At 33.3% G+C, this 14990-nt stretch overlaps 2 protein-coding genes across 6 annotated transcripts; both read left to right on the forward strand.

The window, feature by feature from the left end:
* The first annotated feature begins 498 nt into the window (after positions 1 to 498).
* FRS9 (FAR1-related sequence 9) lies at positions 499 to 4708 on the forward strand. Of its 5 annotated transcripts, XM_028085005.2 has the most exons (4): positions 499 to 781; positions 1225 to 2708; positions 3913 to 4108; positions 4642 to 4708. In XM_028085005.2, exons 2-3 carry the CDS (start codon positions 1230 to 1232, stop codon positions 4081 to 4083), a joined length of 1650 nt encoding a protein of 549 aa, XP_027940806.1. In that variant the 5' UTR covers positions 499 to 781; positions 1225 to 1229; the 3' UTR covers positions 4084 to 4108; positions 4642 to 4708. The 5 variants fall into 5 exon arrangements, with proteins under 5 accessions (XP_027940806.1, XP_027940805.1, XP_027940807.1 ...); XM_028085004.2 differs by lacking the exon at positions 4642 to 4708 and having other exon boundaries at positions 499 to 777; positions 3913 to 4630; XM_028085006.2 differs by lacking the exon at positions 4642 to 4708 and having other exon boundaries at positions 499 to 717; positions 3913 to 4630.
* A 7739-nt stretch (positions 4709 to 12447) lies between these two features.
* On the forward strand, positions 12448 to 14140 carry LOC114194545 (Lung seven transmembrane receptor family protein). Its single transcript, XM_028084856.2, has one exon. It carries the CDS (start codon positions 12539 to 12541, stop codon positions 13850 to 13852), a length of 1314 nt encoding a protein of 437 aa, XP_027940657.1. The 5' UTR covers positions 12448 to 12538; the 3' UTR covers positions 13853 to 14140.
* Positions 14141 to 14990: the final 850 nt, after the last annotated feature.

A 14990-nucleotide genomic window follows, 5' to 3' on the forward strand; every position in this document is an offset into this window, starting at 1 on the left:
TTTTAAAAATATACTGTTAAGTGACAATATAGTATAATTGACTATTATTTTACAAGTGGATACCAAATATATGAACAACAGATATAATTAATTTAAATTTTGGTATTTTTTGACAAATTATTCTAATTTGTTATTCTTTTCAAAAAAAATTATTAGTACTAACGTTGCAGAATTTTTTTATTTCAATTTTAATTTAATCTTTTAAAAATATATAGTTAAGTGACAATGTAGTATAATTGTAATTGACTATCATTTTACAAGTGGATACCAGATATGAAAAATAGATATAATTTTTTTTTCAATATTAAATCCAATTTTATTGTTAAACATAAACAATATTTTAAAAATTATTCTATCATATTAGTCACATAATTAATACAAATTTTAGTTTAATTTTCCTTTTTTTTATATATCCTTGCTTTTCGTTATTTTCCTAATTTGATGGTTTTGTTTTAAATTTTTTACTTTATTTTTCACAAAATCAACTTCTTTCCTCTCCGTCACTTCTCCATGCCCTAACCAAAATATCAAATTAAAACATTACATCCTTTACCTTTTCCCAACCTCGCAGTTGTCACAGTTCAGCCGCACGCCCAAGTCCCGACTAACCGCTTCACTCTATCGGCCACCGGCGGTCTGTCGCCAAGAAAGGAAGCTACCGACGCCACAGCCATCTGTCACTTGGTCAGGATCCTACCGCTGGCGGCCACTCTGACCGTAATTTTTAGAAAATAAATTCTGGGCTGCTCTCTTGTTCTTGTGTAGTTGCTGCAACTTGTAGGTTGTTCTCGTACAGAAGCAATATTTCAGAAATTATTTGTTTTGTTGGTTTTTAGTATAGTAGAGTTTTCGTGTTCATGGAAAGGAGTTTTAAGCTGCATTTCTAGATCACATTTTGTAGCCTTTAACTATCGTTGGCCGAGCTTATTTTGGCCTTATATTATGCCTGGCTAATTGCGTTATGTATGTGAGTTCTGTGTAAGCTGATGACCTGTTTTGTACTATTCTCTTCACCCATTAAGAATAGAGTATTCTTATTCACATTTGTTTCTGACGTACTGGGATTAGATATGGCAGGTCCTAGACTCTTTGCCGTTTCATTAAGTTTGAAATTCTATTTGATTACCTTTTCATCATTTATTTATGGATTTCGTCTAAAGTATTAACCTGTCAACTCACCATTTTTGGGATAATCCTGATCACTGTCCGCTTGCTCCCTTGCAGCACATATGAGTATATCTAGACAGCGTACCCTTGGTGGCGGGGGTCATCATGTGTTGGATTACTTGAAGCGCATGCAGGCAGAAAATCCTTCTTTCTTTTATGCAGTCCAGGATGACAATGATCTCTCGTGTGGTAATATATTTTGGGCTGATGCAACATCTAGAACAAACTACTCTTATTTTGGAGATGCTGTTATATTTGACACGACCTACAAGACTAACCGATATAGGGTGCCATTTGCCTCTTTCACTGGGTTGAACCACCATGGACAACCTGTGTTATTTGGTTGTGCATTGATTCTCAATGAATCTGAGTTATCATTTATATGGCTATTCAGGACTTGGCTTCATGCCATGTCTGGCAGTCACCCTGTCTCCATTACAACAGATTTTGACCCTTCAATACATGTTTCTGTTGCCCAAGTTCTCCCTTCAACTCGCCACCGGTTTAGTAAATGGAGCATATTTAGAGAAACCCGAGGCAAACTGGCTCATTTATATCAATCACATCCTGCTTTTGAAACTGAATTCAAGAAATCCATTCACGAGAGTGAGACTACTGATGAGTTTGAATCTTATTGGCATTCACTCTTGGAAAGATTCTGTGTCATGGATAATGAATGGCTTCAGTCAATGTACAATGCACGACAACATTGGGTTCCTGTCTACTTGCGGGATAGTTTCTTTGGGGAGATATCTTCAAATGAGGGAAATGAATCTTTGAATTTTTTCTTTGATGGATATGTGAATTCCTCCACCACGCTACTGGGATTGGTTAGACAATACGAGAAAGCTGTATCAAATTGGCATGAAAGAGAATTAAAAGCAGATTATGAGACCACTAATAGTAGTCCAGTTTTAAAAACACCATCTCCTATGGAAAAACAAGCTGCGAGTCTTTACACGAGAAAGATATTCATGAAATTCCAGGAAGAGTTAGTAGAGACTCTTGCAAATCCTGCTACAAAAATTGATGATTCAGGAACCATCACTACATATAGAGTTGCCAAATTTGGGGAAAACCAAAAATCTCATGTTGTGACTTTTAATTCTCTCGAGACAAAAGCTAGTTGCAGTTGTCAGATGTTTGAATATTCAGGAATTATTTGTAGGCATATATTGACAGTCTTCAGAGCTAAAAATGTTCTCACTCTTCCATCACAGTATTTGTTGAAACGCTGGACAAGAAATGCTAAAACTGGTACATTGTTAGAAGAACATGCATCTGAATTGCCAAATAGTTCTCACGAGTCTATAACAGTTCGTTATAACAATTTGCGTCAAGAAGCAATTAAATATGTGGAAGAAGGGGCAAAATCAATCCAAATCTACCAGGTTTCCATGAGAGCTTTGCAAGAAGCAGCTAGTAAGGTTTGTACTGTAAAAAATCAGATTACTGGAACAGCAGAGGGAACTATAGTAACCAATGGAAGCAGTGGGGGTTTGCTTGCAGCAGATGAAGATGCTCCAACCTATCAGTCTATGGTTAGTTTCTTTGACCTTATGATTTTTTCCTCAGATCATAAACTCATTTGGTTCTCACTAGAACAATTATGTACACAAAATCTTTCCTGATGGCTCATGGTTAGGATAACTGTACATGTTTTTGTGTCAACAAAATAAAATGTATCGAATTAGGGGGTGGGAACATTTTTCCCCTTAAATTGTACTACCTCCAAGCTGGCTCTTGAAGATCATGCTTGGTGTTTTCTAGGTAATCCTTTTCAATCTAGTATGTAAATAACATTCATTTTGATCTTCTATAAAGTGCTACCACCAAATTTAACCCTGTCTCAATTAATCGTTAAACTTTACGTAATGTTCTTGTGAGGAATATTCGCAATGTATCGAATTAGGGGTGGGAACATTTTTCCCCTTAAACTGTACTACCTCCAAGCTGGCTCTTGAAGATCATGCTTGGTGTTTTCTAGGTAATCCTTTTCAATCTAGTATGTAAATAACATTCATTTTGATCTTCTATAAAGTGCTACCACCAAATTTAACCCTGTCTCAATTAATCGTTAAACTTTATGTAATGTTCTTGCGAGGAATATTCGCAATGTTTTCTCAATACATTCTAAATGTTCAAAAGATTTTCACAAATGAATTTGATTATATGTCACTTAGCTTTTCCCTTGTTGAGCTAAATGGTAGCTAAACAGAAGAATCTATTGTAATATTTTGGAGATTTAACAGTTTGGTACAAATTTAATGCTGGTGATGCCATTTTACGGAAGGATCAAAATTTATGAAGGCTGATTGCATTTCCCCCTTAAACATGCGTACAATTTATTTATACGATTTTAGGGGAATAATTTGAATTTTATGCGTTTCGGTTATAACATATTTGTTGGTGTAAGATGAAATTTTTTTATTTTTTATTTCTTTTAAGACTATGGTGATCTCTTTTCTCATCTCTTAATATTTTAAGAAGTTGAAATTACCTTTCCAGTCAGTTTAAATTGAACCTTCTGAAATTGAGGCTGTTGTCATGACTTGAGTCTGACATAGGGTAATAGGAACGGCACATGATCTTGATACCTCCTTGTTTTTGTGCTTATTCTACTAATGCTTTAGTTGAATAAAGGTTTTATGTGTATTTGCACAAGTGTATGCACCTTTAATACATGTTCTGTATTGTTGTTAATACACATGGCATAATAAAATTTTACCTTTGGATCCTCTGCAGTGTGCAGAGAAGCTAAAGAAAATCCAAGAGTTGACTGCTGAGTTAGAAGTTGCAAATCAACGATGCGAAGTGTATAGAGCAAACTTGCTAGCTGTGCTAAAGGATATGGAAGAACAAAAGTTAAAGCTATCAGTAAAGGTCCAAAATGCAAGGCTTAGTTTGAAAGAATGACTGCAGTGATTGGAAAGGCTTTAAGGTATATGCTTATGTAATGAGGATCTCATGAAGACATCTAGCATCATAGAATATTTGAAGAAGGAAGAACAAGAGAAGGAGACTACTCAAGAGAGAGAACAAGAGATGGAGCTAAAAATAAATTTATAAAATTTGGAATTATTTTTAGAAAATGTGATGAAAAATATTTTAATAGTTTCTAGAAGGTTGTAAGATATTCTAATGAAGAATGAAGTGAAAATATGCATGAAGCTGCGTAGTCATAGTCACTTCATTAATGAAGAAGTTGTGCAAGTTTATGAATTTAATTACTTCATTAGTGATGAGGTGGTAACTACCTCTGGACATCACCATCAAAGAATTTTGGCCTTGAAAGGATTTTCTCATATACTACACACTTAAAAGGAGAATTAGAGTTTTGTGAGAATTTAGTCGTTAGCTTTAGGTTATTATCTTGAAGAGTATATTTGTGGAGAATAATCTTTGTATTTATTCTTGCCTCAACCGAGGTGAAATGTTATAACATGATTCCTTTTCTTGTTCATTCTTTTTCAGTTTACATTTTGTACCTCAAAAAGGCTCCCAAGCAAGGATTGTTATATGAAGATAGAAGAACCATTCAGATCTTTGGGTACTATGATGCATATTGGGAATGTTTGCTTGTTGATAGACAATCTATTACTGTATATTGTGTTTTCTTGGGATGAAATATTATTTCATAGAAAAGTAAAAAATAAAATGTAATGAAAATATTGAAAATATAAAAATCATGATGGATTGTAATTATGTCCAAACACTAGTTGATTGATATAAAGTTAAAGATGGAAGGAAGTGATAAGATAATTGATGCACCTTGTATAAATAGATTGTGGGTTCATTACGATTTTTGCCAAGTAAAAGACTTAACGTAGGTTACAGAGTGAGATTGATTACTAGATATATGGTTGATTCAAATATCTATCATTTGCTTGTATCTTAGAGAATATTGAGGTATGTTAAGAAAACTTTAGGATGTGAGTTATTGTTTTCAAAACATGGTAGAAAAATTTATGATAAAATAAGAATAGTATAAGGTATATGTTTATGATGTGTGGAGCACCTATTTCATATTATTATAATAAGAAGTTGGTGACATTGACTTCATGTAAGACTTATACGTTGCAACCTTAATGAGATATTGTCAAGGCATGTAATATATTGCATAAAATTTACCATCCATTCACTCAAGTAAAGCTAAACCTTTTTGCTCACACAAAGATCTATGAAGTCCATTTATACACACAAAGACTTCTAAAGTCCATAGGATACCATTGTCCACTACACAAGACAATTGTATATGTTTATGATGTGTGGAACACCTATTTCATATTGTTCTAACAAGTTAGTGTGGTGACATTGACTTCACGTAAGACTTATACATTACAACCATAATGAGATCTTGTCAAGACATGTAAAATATCACATAAAGTTTACCGACCATTCACTCAAGCAAAGCTAAACCCTTTTGCTCACACAGAGATCTATAAAGTCCATTTATACACATAAAAGACTTCCCCATAAGATACCATTGTCCACCACACAGGACAATGGTATATGTTTATGATGTGTGGAACACCTATTTCATATTGTTCTAATAAGTCAGTGTGGTGGCATTGACTTCATGTAAGACTTATACATTGCAACCTTAATGAGATCTTGTCAAGACATGTAATATATCGCATAAAATTTACCGGTCATTCACTCAAGCAAAGCTAAACCCTTTTGCTTACACAAAGATCTATGACGTCCATTTATACACACAAAGACTTCTAAAGTTCATAGGATACCATTCTCCACTACACAAGACAATGATATATGTTTATGATGTATGGAACAACTATTTCATATTATTTTAATAAATTAGTGAGGTGACATTGACTTCATGTAAGACTTATACATTACAACCTTAATGAGATCTTGTCATGTAAAATATCGCGTGAAGTTTACCGACCATTCACTCAAGCAAAGCTAAACCATTTTGCTCACACAAAGATCTATAAAGTCCATTTATACACACAGTCCATTCATACACATACAGAGACTTCCAGAGTCCATAAGATACCATTGTGCACCACACACGACTACTCACATAAAGCCCATCATTTGCAAAGACACAACACATCATTCAGAATCACTCAAAATATTAGCAACATACCAATTTATACAAACTTTATCACTATACTCTAATATTACACGACCACCTTAGGAAACAAGTTTCAAAAGATACATATAGCAAAAAGTCAGTTATTTCCCTTTATTCAATGTTTCAAAACAACTTTACATATATTTCTTCAAAATCCTCGGTCCTTGTTTCCCTTCGAATTGAATTACCCTTTTACATTTTTCAAACTTGATTACAACCAAAAATTCTATCACTTTGGAAAAGAATAATTAGAATCCTTGTAAAATCATTTTGAAATTCCTAAAAAAGAATGAGATCACAAGATGGATGTTATGAAACAGTTTGAATTTGAAAAGTTGTCTTCCCATAAAATTTATATTCTTTTCAAAATGGTGAAACTAGAATGTCCCATTTGATCGTTTTGAAATTAATCTAAAATCCTCAGGAAAGCTAAACACAATCTCCTTAATTTGGTGTGTGCAAATTGAAGGTTCAACAGGACTATATATTTTTGCATTTCAACTGAGTTTCTTAAAATTGAACACAATTGTGCTGCTGCTAAGAATCATACTTTCGATGTGTTAGGATTGTATTTACCATATGGTTGAAAAAAGGGAATATTATTTTATTACATAAGGAAAACTAGTAGTTTTGGATGAACCTTCTAATATGAAGATATTAAGTGTCGAGTGTAACATCCATATTTTCAATAAACTGTATTATTTATTTTAAATAAAACACTTAGAAAATATTCTATTTTTATTAACGTTTTGTAATTTATTATTATGTAGTTTAAACATTAAAAATATATTTTATCATGTTTTTACTTATTAAGAATAACAATAAGAAAAAAACAAAACTAATAAAATATGTATATATATATATATACATATATATATATATATATATATACACATATGTATATATATATATATATATATTAAAAAAATATTACGTAAAAAAATATTTTAATTAAATAGGTGTGTGTAAAAAAAATATATATGAAGAATTTTCTAAAAGAGATAAAAAAAATATAGAAAAGAAAAAGAAAAAAAAAGAGATAAGAAGATAGGAAGAAAAGATAAGAAGAAAAAAAAAATATAAGATGAAGAGATAAGGATTATCTCTTCATTAATATAGGTAATGATGACTTTGAAAGAAAAATCAAAATAGCACATGGCTTATGGCTTGCTTTTATATATATATATATATGAAATGAAGTTACCTCAAAGTGAAAGTGAGAAAGAAAGAAAGGAGAGAGAAAGAGAAAGAGAAAAATAGGGAACAAAAGTTTAGAGCAAAGATTCAAAGAGATATTAGTCCTCTTCAAATATTATTATTGTGCCCTTCAATCAATAAGGCAAGGGGAAGTGAGGTTAAGCTCTTATATATTAATCTTGATAAGCTCATGGATTTTATATTAATCTTTTATTTATTTTGACTCATATATTATTCTATTTACTTTCATTTAACTTATTTTCATTTATTATCCTCTTATATTTATTTTATTTAATCTCCAATTATACACTGATCCTGTTTATTTATTTATTTTATTTACCTTCAGTTACGCACTGGTCCTATTTATTTATTTTATTTTATTTACCTCCAGTTACGCACTGGTCCTATTTATTTATTTTATTTATCTCCAATTACGCACTGGTCATATTTATTTATTTTATTTACCTTCAGTTATGCACTGGTCATATTTATTTATTTTATTTTATTTACCTCCAGTTACGCACTGGTCCTATTTATTTATTTTATTTTATTTATCTCCAGTTATGCACTGGTCCTATTTATTTATTTCAATTAATATATCTCTAGTTACGCACTGGTCTCGTTTAATTTATATTTTTGTTATTTTATTTATTTATAATGTTATAATCCTTATCTAATTATTTATTTAAGGTTCTTGCTTTGATTCTTATTTTATCATTATTTTATAATTAAAAAATGTGAAGTGAAAGTAAATATTATTTTATTCAGTGAGCTTGAATATAAGAAAATTACATGTACATTTTATTTTATTTTATGTTCTTTGTGTATAGTTTATACAATGACATGATTTGATAGTCATCACATTTTATGACCTTTGAAAATATCCAAGAGTATGTCAGTTAAGTAAGAGTTAAGCCTGGTTTGAATAAGTTGAGATTAAACCAGTGTCAGAGTGTTTGTACTTGGGAAGTTACAATTTGGTACACTGCGGGATGAAAGGCAGGGACCATGGTGGGGTCTAAGGAAGTTTTACCAAGTAGGTGAATATCTGGATAGTTCAGAATAACGCATTGGACTAGGATATTCACAGGCCAAACTTGGGACTATCCGATACCTGCTCGGCATCGCCAAGGTTAGATAGTGAGTATATATCTCTTTTGTGAGCCGATGAATGGCTAATATTATCGAGAAAGAAATAATTATGATTGTACCAATATTTTATGAGAAATACTCAACTACCTAATCACTTCCCAAAGTAACTTTTGATGTTCAGATTGAATCATCAGAAGTGGAATATGGATCCATATGTCTGGTAAAACAATATCAAGTTTTGTGGTTGTAGGTCCTTATCTAGGCCCCCGGTGTCTGTATTGTTTGTTGAATTTATTAAGATTGATATTTAAGGCTTATAAAGACCTCACTCCTTTCATATTTTTCTTTCATATGTATCTGTTGCATGAGCAGAAGAGGAACCTGCTCAGTGAGAGAGAGTTGTTCGGAATATTATTGGTGGATCTTCTGAAGATTGATTCATGGATAATTTCTATTAATATGTTTAGGAAATATTAAAAATATGGATAATCTTCTATTTTGACGTAGAACTCTTAATACTTTACAAATATATATTTTTGTAATATTTCATGAACCATTATAGAGATGTAAACTATATATATGAATATGAAGTTATGTTATTATTAATGTTCTCAATGATAATCTTATGAAAAAAAAATTAATTCCATATTTTTTTAGCAAATAATAATTATTTTAGTATAGTAGTCGGGATGTCACACCGAGAAAAAATTCAATTATTAAATGAGTAAAGACGACCTTTTTAGACACATCAAAAGTCATAAAATTGATGTGTTGATGGTATAGCGAAAAGAGTTCACAAATATAATGGTACAATATAACATTAAAAAAACTTCAACTTGACATTATTAGTCATCACCCTTTGATATAAATTCTTTGGATGTTGGTCGGAGTAAGATTGTATGTTCGAATTGTGATACATAACTTCCTTTCACATCACTTAGAGAGGATATGACTGCATAAAAAAAATAAAAAAATCACTACTTCACGAGAATAATTTCAAAGTTAGAACTAGTAAAACAACGATATACAAAATAAAAAGACGTGCTGCACTATCAAACATGTCGAACAAGAACAATTGCAATTGAAAAAACTTTTGTTAGACACAAGTCAATCTGGGTGCCATTTAAAAATTCAGCATGTAACTCAGATCCAGCAATTTAAAATCCAACTAGCTTTCGGCTGTACTTATACATGACTATTATATGCATGTTTAAGATTTTTTTTTTAAAAATGTGAATATAAATAATGCACATACGGTAAGATTCGTGAAATTTAAATAAGTAAATAAATAATTATTTACTAAATACGGGTAATGGAACTTTTATGACATTTAATGTTAAGGTTTATGACGTGGAAAAGTACTAGGTCTAGGTCAAGTAGTTGAGGGTACTTGATTGTGTGAGAGGATATCAAGGCCTTCAAATGCTTTATTCAATCGGCTAAAGAGGATATTAAAGTATGATGGGTTTTATGTAAAAGCATTAGTATAGTCTTTAATTTTTGCCATATGTTAGGTCATGTGTAACATCCCGATCGGATATTACTAATTTAAATAAAATAAAATGATGTTGAAATAAAACGCGTTTAATAACAAAAGTTTTTTCCCAAAACTCGGGAGAATTTCAAATTTTATTAAAAGCGCTAAAATCTAAAATCCATAAATTAACTCAATGTTTACAAAATCCAACATCGGTTTATAAACAACAGTTTACAAAATAGTGAAATACATAAAGAGTCCCCATGCTCGTCGCCCCTTTTCAACCCTAAGAGTCACCAGCTCCACTTGAAACATCATCTGTTTCCATGTAATGAATTACACGATCATCGTCAAACACAAACAGATAAGGTGAGCTAACAATATAAATAACTCATACACACACACACACTCGACAGAGAACCCCTATCCTCTGTGTGCAGACAACATGACCGCCATCATGTAATCCACGTTCTACATCTTCAGATGATGACCTTAAGATATACTTTGCCGCCATAAGGCACAATTTGTGATTCCATCATCTACAACCCACAACTTGTAGAAACATGTGCGAGACTATCTTGTTATGGACTACACTCCGTAACGCCAGGTGGAGTTCCTAATACGAGCCACAATTCGTACTCTCAACACAAGATTAGCAACATCACTGGCCACAACCTGTGGCTGCCCAATCAAGTGGAGACCATCCGTACGAGCCACGACTCGCACACTCACACCAGTTACTAATAGGGATGTCAAAAAAATCCATACCCGCGGATATACGCGGGTAAAACCTGCAACGGGTAGGAAACATATATTAAAAATGGATACCCGCTACCTGCGGGTACGGGTTTTGATACCCGCATGTTAACGAGGCGAGTACGGGTATCATAGTATCCGTACCTGTGGATACCCGTACCCGTTAAACTTTAATTCAGAAAAATACTCTCATATATATATATATATATATATATATATATATATATATATATATATATTAGTAAAAAGCATTCTGAGTCTTCATTCAATAATGGTGGTCGGATTCTTACCCCACATCGGAGTATATTACTTCCAAACACTATGGAGACATTTATGTGTCTCCAAAACTGGTTATGGACTAATATGGAAAGTAATGAAATTAACACTTTACTTATATATTTTAATTAAGTGATTGTTAGAAATTTTAATGAAGTTCTTATGTTTTGAGGCTCTTCTAAATTAAAATTGGACAATATGAAACTTTATACAATGTTGCAAGATGTGGACATTGATGAAGTTAGTAATTTCTTTAATATTTCATTCAAAAATAAACTACAATATAAATTGTTAGTGATTTTTTATTTGTTTATTTTTCAAGAATCAATAGGAGAAAGTGAGTTTGTTGATCCAAACACTAATTATGGTTAAATATTTATTTTTTAAAATGTTTTTGTAAATACCCATGGGTACTCGTGGATACCCGCGGATATGAAAAAAATAGACGGGTACCCACATAACGGATATCCGACAGATATGGGTACAGGTAAGGGACAAATATTTATCCAATGAGTAGGGTACGGGGGAGCTACTACTCGTACTCATACCCTACATGCCTCGTTGACATCCCTAGTTACTAATATCACCTGGCCACAACTCGGGATCGCCATATATTTACCCTCCATCCCGAGTCACAAGGGATGTCATTCCAAACCACAGCTCAAGGAGTCACAACTTAATGAATGTCTCAACAAATCTCCACTCTGTCGAGCGCGCTAGAGTAATGCATATAGTAATTATAAAATCAGACTAAAGTATATATTAAAATAAAATAATTTTAAAAAATAATATTTATTATACTATTATTGAATTAGGAATATTTATAAATTATCACTAAAAATAAAAAGTTAAATTACAATAAATTATGAATAATTATACAATAAAAAACTTTTTTTATATCAAAAGTAAAATGTTTAAAAATATCTATTTAAGTTAAAAGTTAAATATATTTTTGTTCTTCAACTTTTAGTAAAAATTAAAATTAATCATCTTGAAAACTTTGAAATTAATTTAATCCCTCAACTTTATAAAGGTGTGAATTTAGTTATTTTAATAAAATTATATTAAATTTATTTGACGTTTCAAATATTATAATAAAATTTTCAACTAACATTGAAATATGATAAACAAACTAAATAAATACTACAATAAAATGTACTTAAAACGGAAAATAAATAAAATGTGGTTAAAAAAATTTAATATATGTTATAAAAAATATTTATATCATTAAATATTCAATTTTGTTATAAAATAATATAATTATTTATAATTGTAAATAGAAAAAACGATTATATTCTTTACAAATATTTCATTAATTATAATAAATAAAATTTATTTACCCTTTCGTGCACGGTATAGGAACCAGTTTATTTACATATCGACTGCATTGCCGACTATTTGACGCTTATCAGCAATAGCAATAACAATTGGCAGATCTGATCTATCTGAAGGTTTCACCAACGACGACGGTGATGAGGATGGGGTCTTCATCTTGCTCCTTCTTCCTCCTCCTCGTACTGGGCCTTCTCCCCTTCTCCCTCTCAGAGATCCGCTACTCCGAGATCCGAACCGACGATCGGCCCATTGTTCCCTTCGATCAGTTTGGGTTCACCCATAGGGGTCGCCTTGAGCTCAATGTTTCCAGAATCTCCCTCTCCAATTCCAATTTGGACCTCTCAAAGGTTGGCTTCTTTCTCTGCACCCTGGATTCCTGGCTCCATGTCCTCCAGCAGCTGGAGGATGGTGAGATTCGGTGCACCCTTCAATCGGATCTCGTGAAGTCTGTATACACCTTTAATTCTCTGAACGGCAAAGACTCTTTCAACACCGAGTACACCGAAAACGACGCCGATCAGTACAACCTGGTGTTCGCCAACTGCCACCCGCAGCAGCTGAAAGTGAGCATGGATGTTAAATCTGCCATGTACAATCTGGACGGAAGGAGCAACACCCGCGATTACCTCTCTGCTGGGAGAACCATCCTTCCCAAGGTCTATTTCCTGCTGTCGCTGGTGTATTTCGCTTTGGCTGCTCTTTGGATCAGCGTGCTCTACAAGAAGCGATTGACCGCATTTCGTATCCATTACTTCATGCTTGCCGTCGTCATCTTGAAGGCTTTGAATCTCTTGTGTGAGGCTGAAGACAAATCCTACATCAAGCGCACCGGCAGCGCCCACGGCTGGGATATCATCTTCTACATCTTTAGCTTCCTCAAGGGCATTTCTCTCTTCACTCTCATCGTCTTGATTGGCACCGGCTGGTCCTTCCTCAAGCCCTTCCTTCAGGATAAGGAAAAGAAGGTTCTCATGATTGTCATCCCCCTTCAAGTCATCGCTAACATTGCTCAGGTTGTCATTGACGAGAGTGGTCCCTACGGCCACGACTGGGTTACCTGGAAACAGGTCTTCCTCCTCGTCGATGTCGTTTGTTGCTGCGCCGTGCTCTTCCCCATTGTCTGGTCCATCAAGAATCTCCGTGAGGCCGCCAGGACTGACGGCAAGGCCGCTGTTAATTTAATGAAGCTTACCCTCTTCCGTCATTATTACATCGTTGTCATTTGTTACATTTACTTCACCAGGGTTGTGGTTTATGCCTTGGAAACCATAACATCCTATCGCTATTCTTGGACCAGTGTGGTTGCTGCTGAGTTAGCCACGCTTGCTTTCTACATCTTCACCGGCTACAAGTTCAAGCCTGAAGCTCACAATCCTTATTTTGTCATCGATGACGAAGAGGAAGAGGCTGCTGCCGAGGCATTGAAGCTTGAAGATGAATTTGAGTTGTAATTCTCTCAAAATACAAAAACATTGAACGTTTCCCGATTCAGGTGTTGAACAACTCGGTACGATATTCAGCAAGGCTCAGGTTTCATGGTTTCATCTCAACGACAGTTAGGAATTTTCAAGTTACATTTGATGAATATAGTCATTATTCATAAATCATTGTGCTATATATTTTGTGTTCTGGTCTCATGCCAGTTTTTTGAACTTAGTGTCATAATATCCTAAACCCTTGTGTAGTGCTATGAACATATATTACCTTGTCTAAGTATTGATACGGATATCTTGCAAACATTTTTTTTTGTCATGATTGCTTTTATTATAATTATCTTCCATCTTCAGACTTCGGTTGCATTGGAACTTGTGCAACCATTAGTACCATTACTCTAAATTTGTCAAGCATTGGTATTATCACTGGACTTCTGAATTTTCTTGAAGGTATAGGTAGAAGTGTCAAATCGGCTACACCCCTGTGCTAATAGTATGAAAGAATCATGGTTGCTGAGGAATTTTATTGATACAATAGAAAATCCGGTATCATAGGTTTGGGGTTGGGAAGGGGAAATTCTAAAGTGAGTTACCTGGGCCCTAGCAGCATATATTCCTAACCCCTGTTCAAGACAAAATTTAATGAAGTCTTGTTCTGATGTGAGAAGGAAAGCAGTGACACTCCAATTCTGTTACAGAAATGGAGGATTGGATCCTCAGAGAGAAGTAGAATTGGGGGTTCTTTTTACTCGTGAGTCCGTTACAAGTGATTGAACATGATTTTGGTCATTCTCCTTATTACCTTGACTCTAACTAGTTCTAAGGCTAGTTGAAAGACTTTCATCATAATGAGCTTTCTCATTTTAAAATTAGTATGCAATATTTGCAAAATAGATAATGTGTTTTGCTTTGTTACATTAAAATTTTGTGGTGGTGGTGGTAGTGTGTACACGCAAGAAAAACTATAAGGTCTTCTACTCTTTCTTCTTATATGTAATTATTGTTAGTGAGAAGGCATAGGACATTGTAGTTTCAATTTCAAAAGTACTGTTATGATATCTAACAAAATCATATATCTCGATTGAATCTTTGGAGTATTGTAGATTATTTTAGAGAGAATCTCTGACAAGTGATTTCCATGATTGGTGCTTTGTAT

This window comes from Vigna unguiculata, chromosome 8 (genome assembly GCF_037176805.1).
Source record: "Vigna unguiculata cultivar grain cowpea cultivar isolate G323 ecotype 2 chromosome 8, ASM3717680v1, whole genome shotgun sequence".
Taxonomy (NCBI): Eukaryota; Viridiplantae; Streptophyta; class Magnoliopsida; order Fabales; family Fabaceae; genus Vigna; species Vigna unguiculata.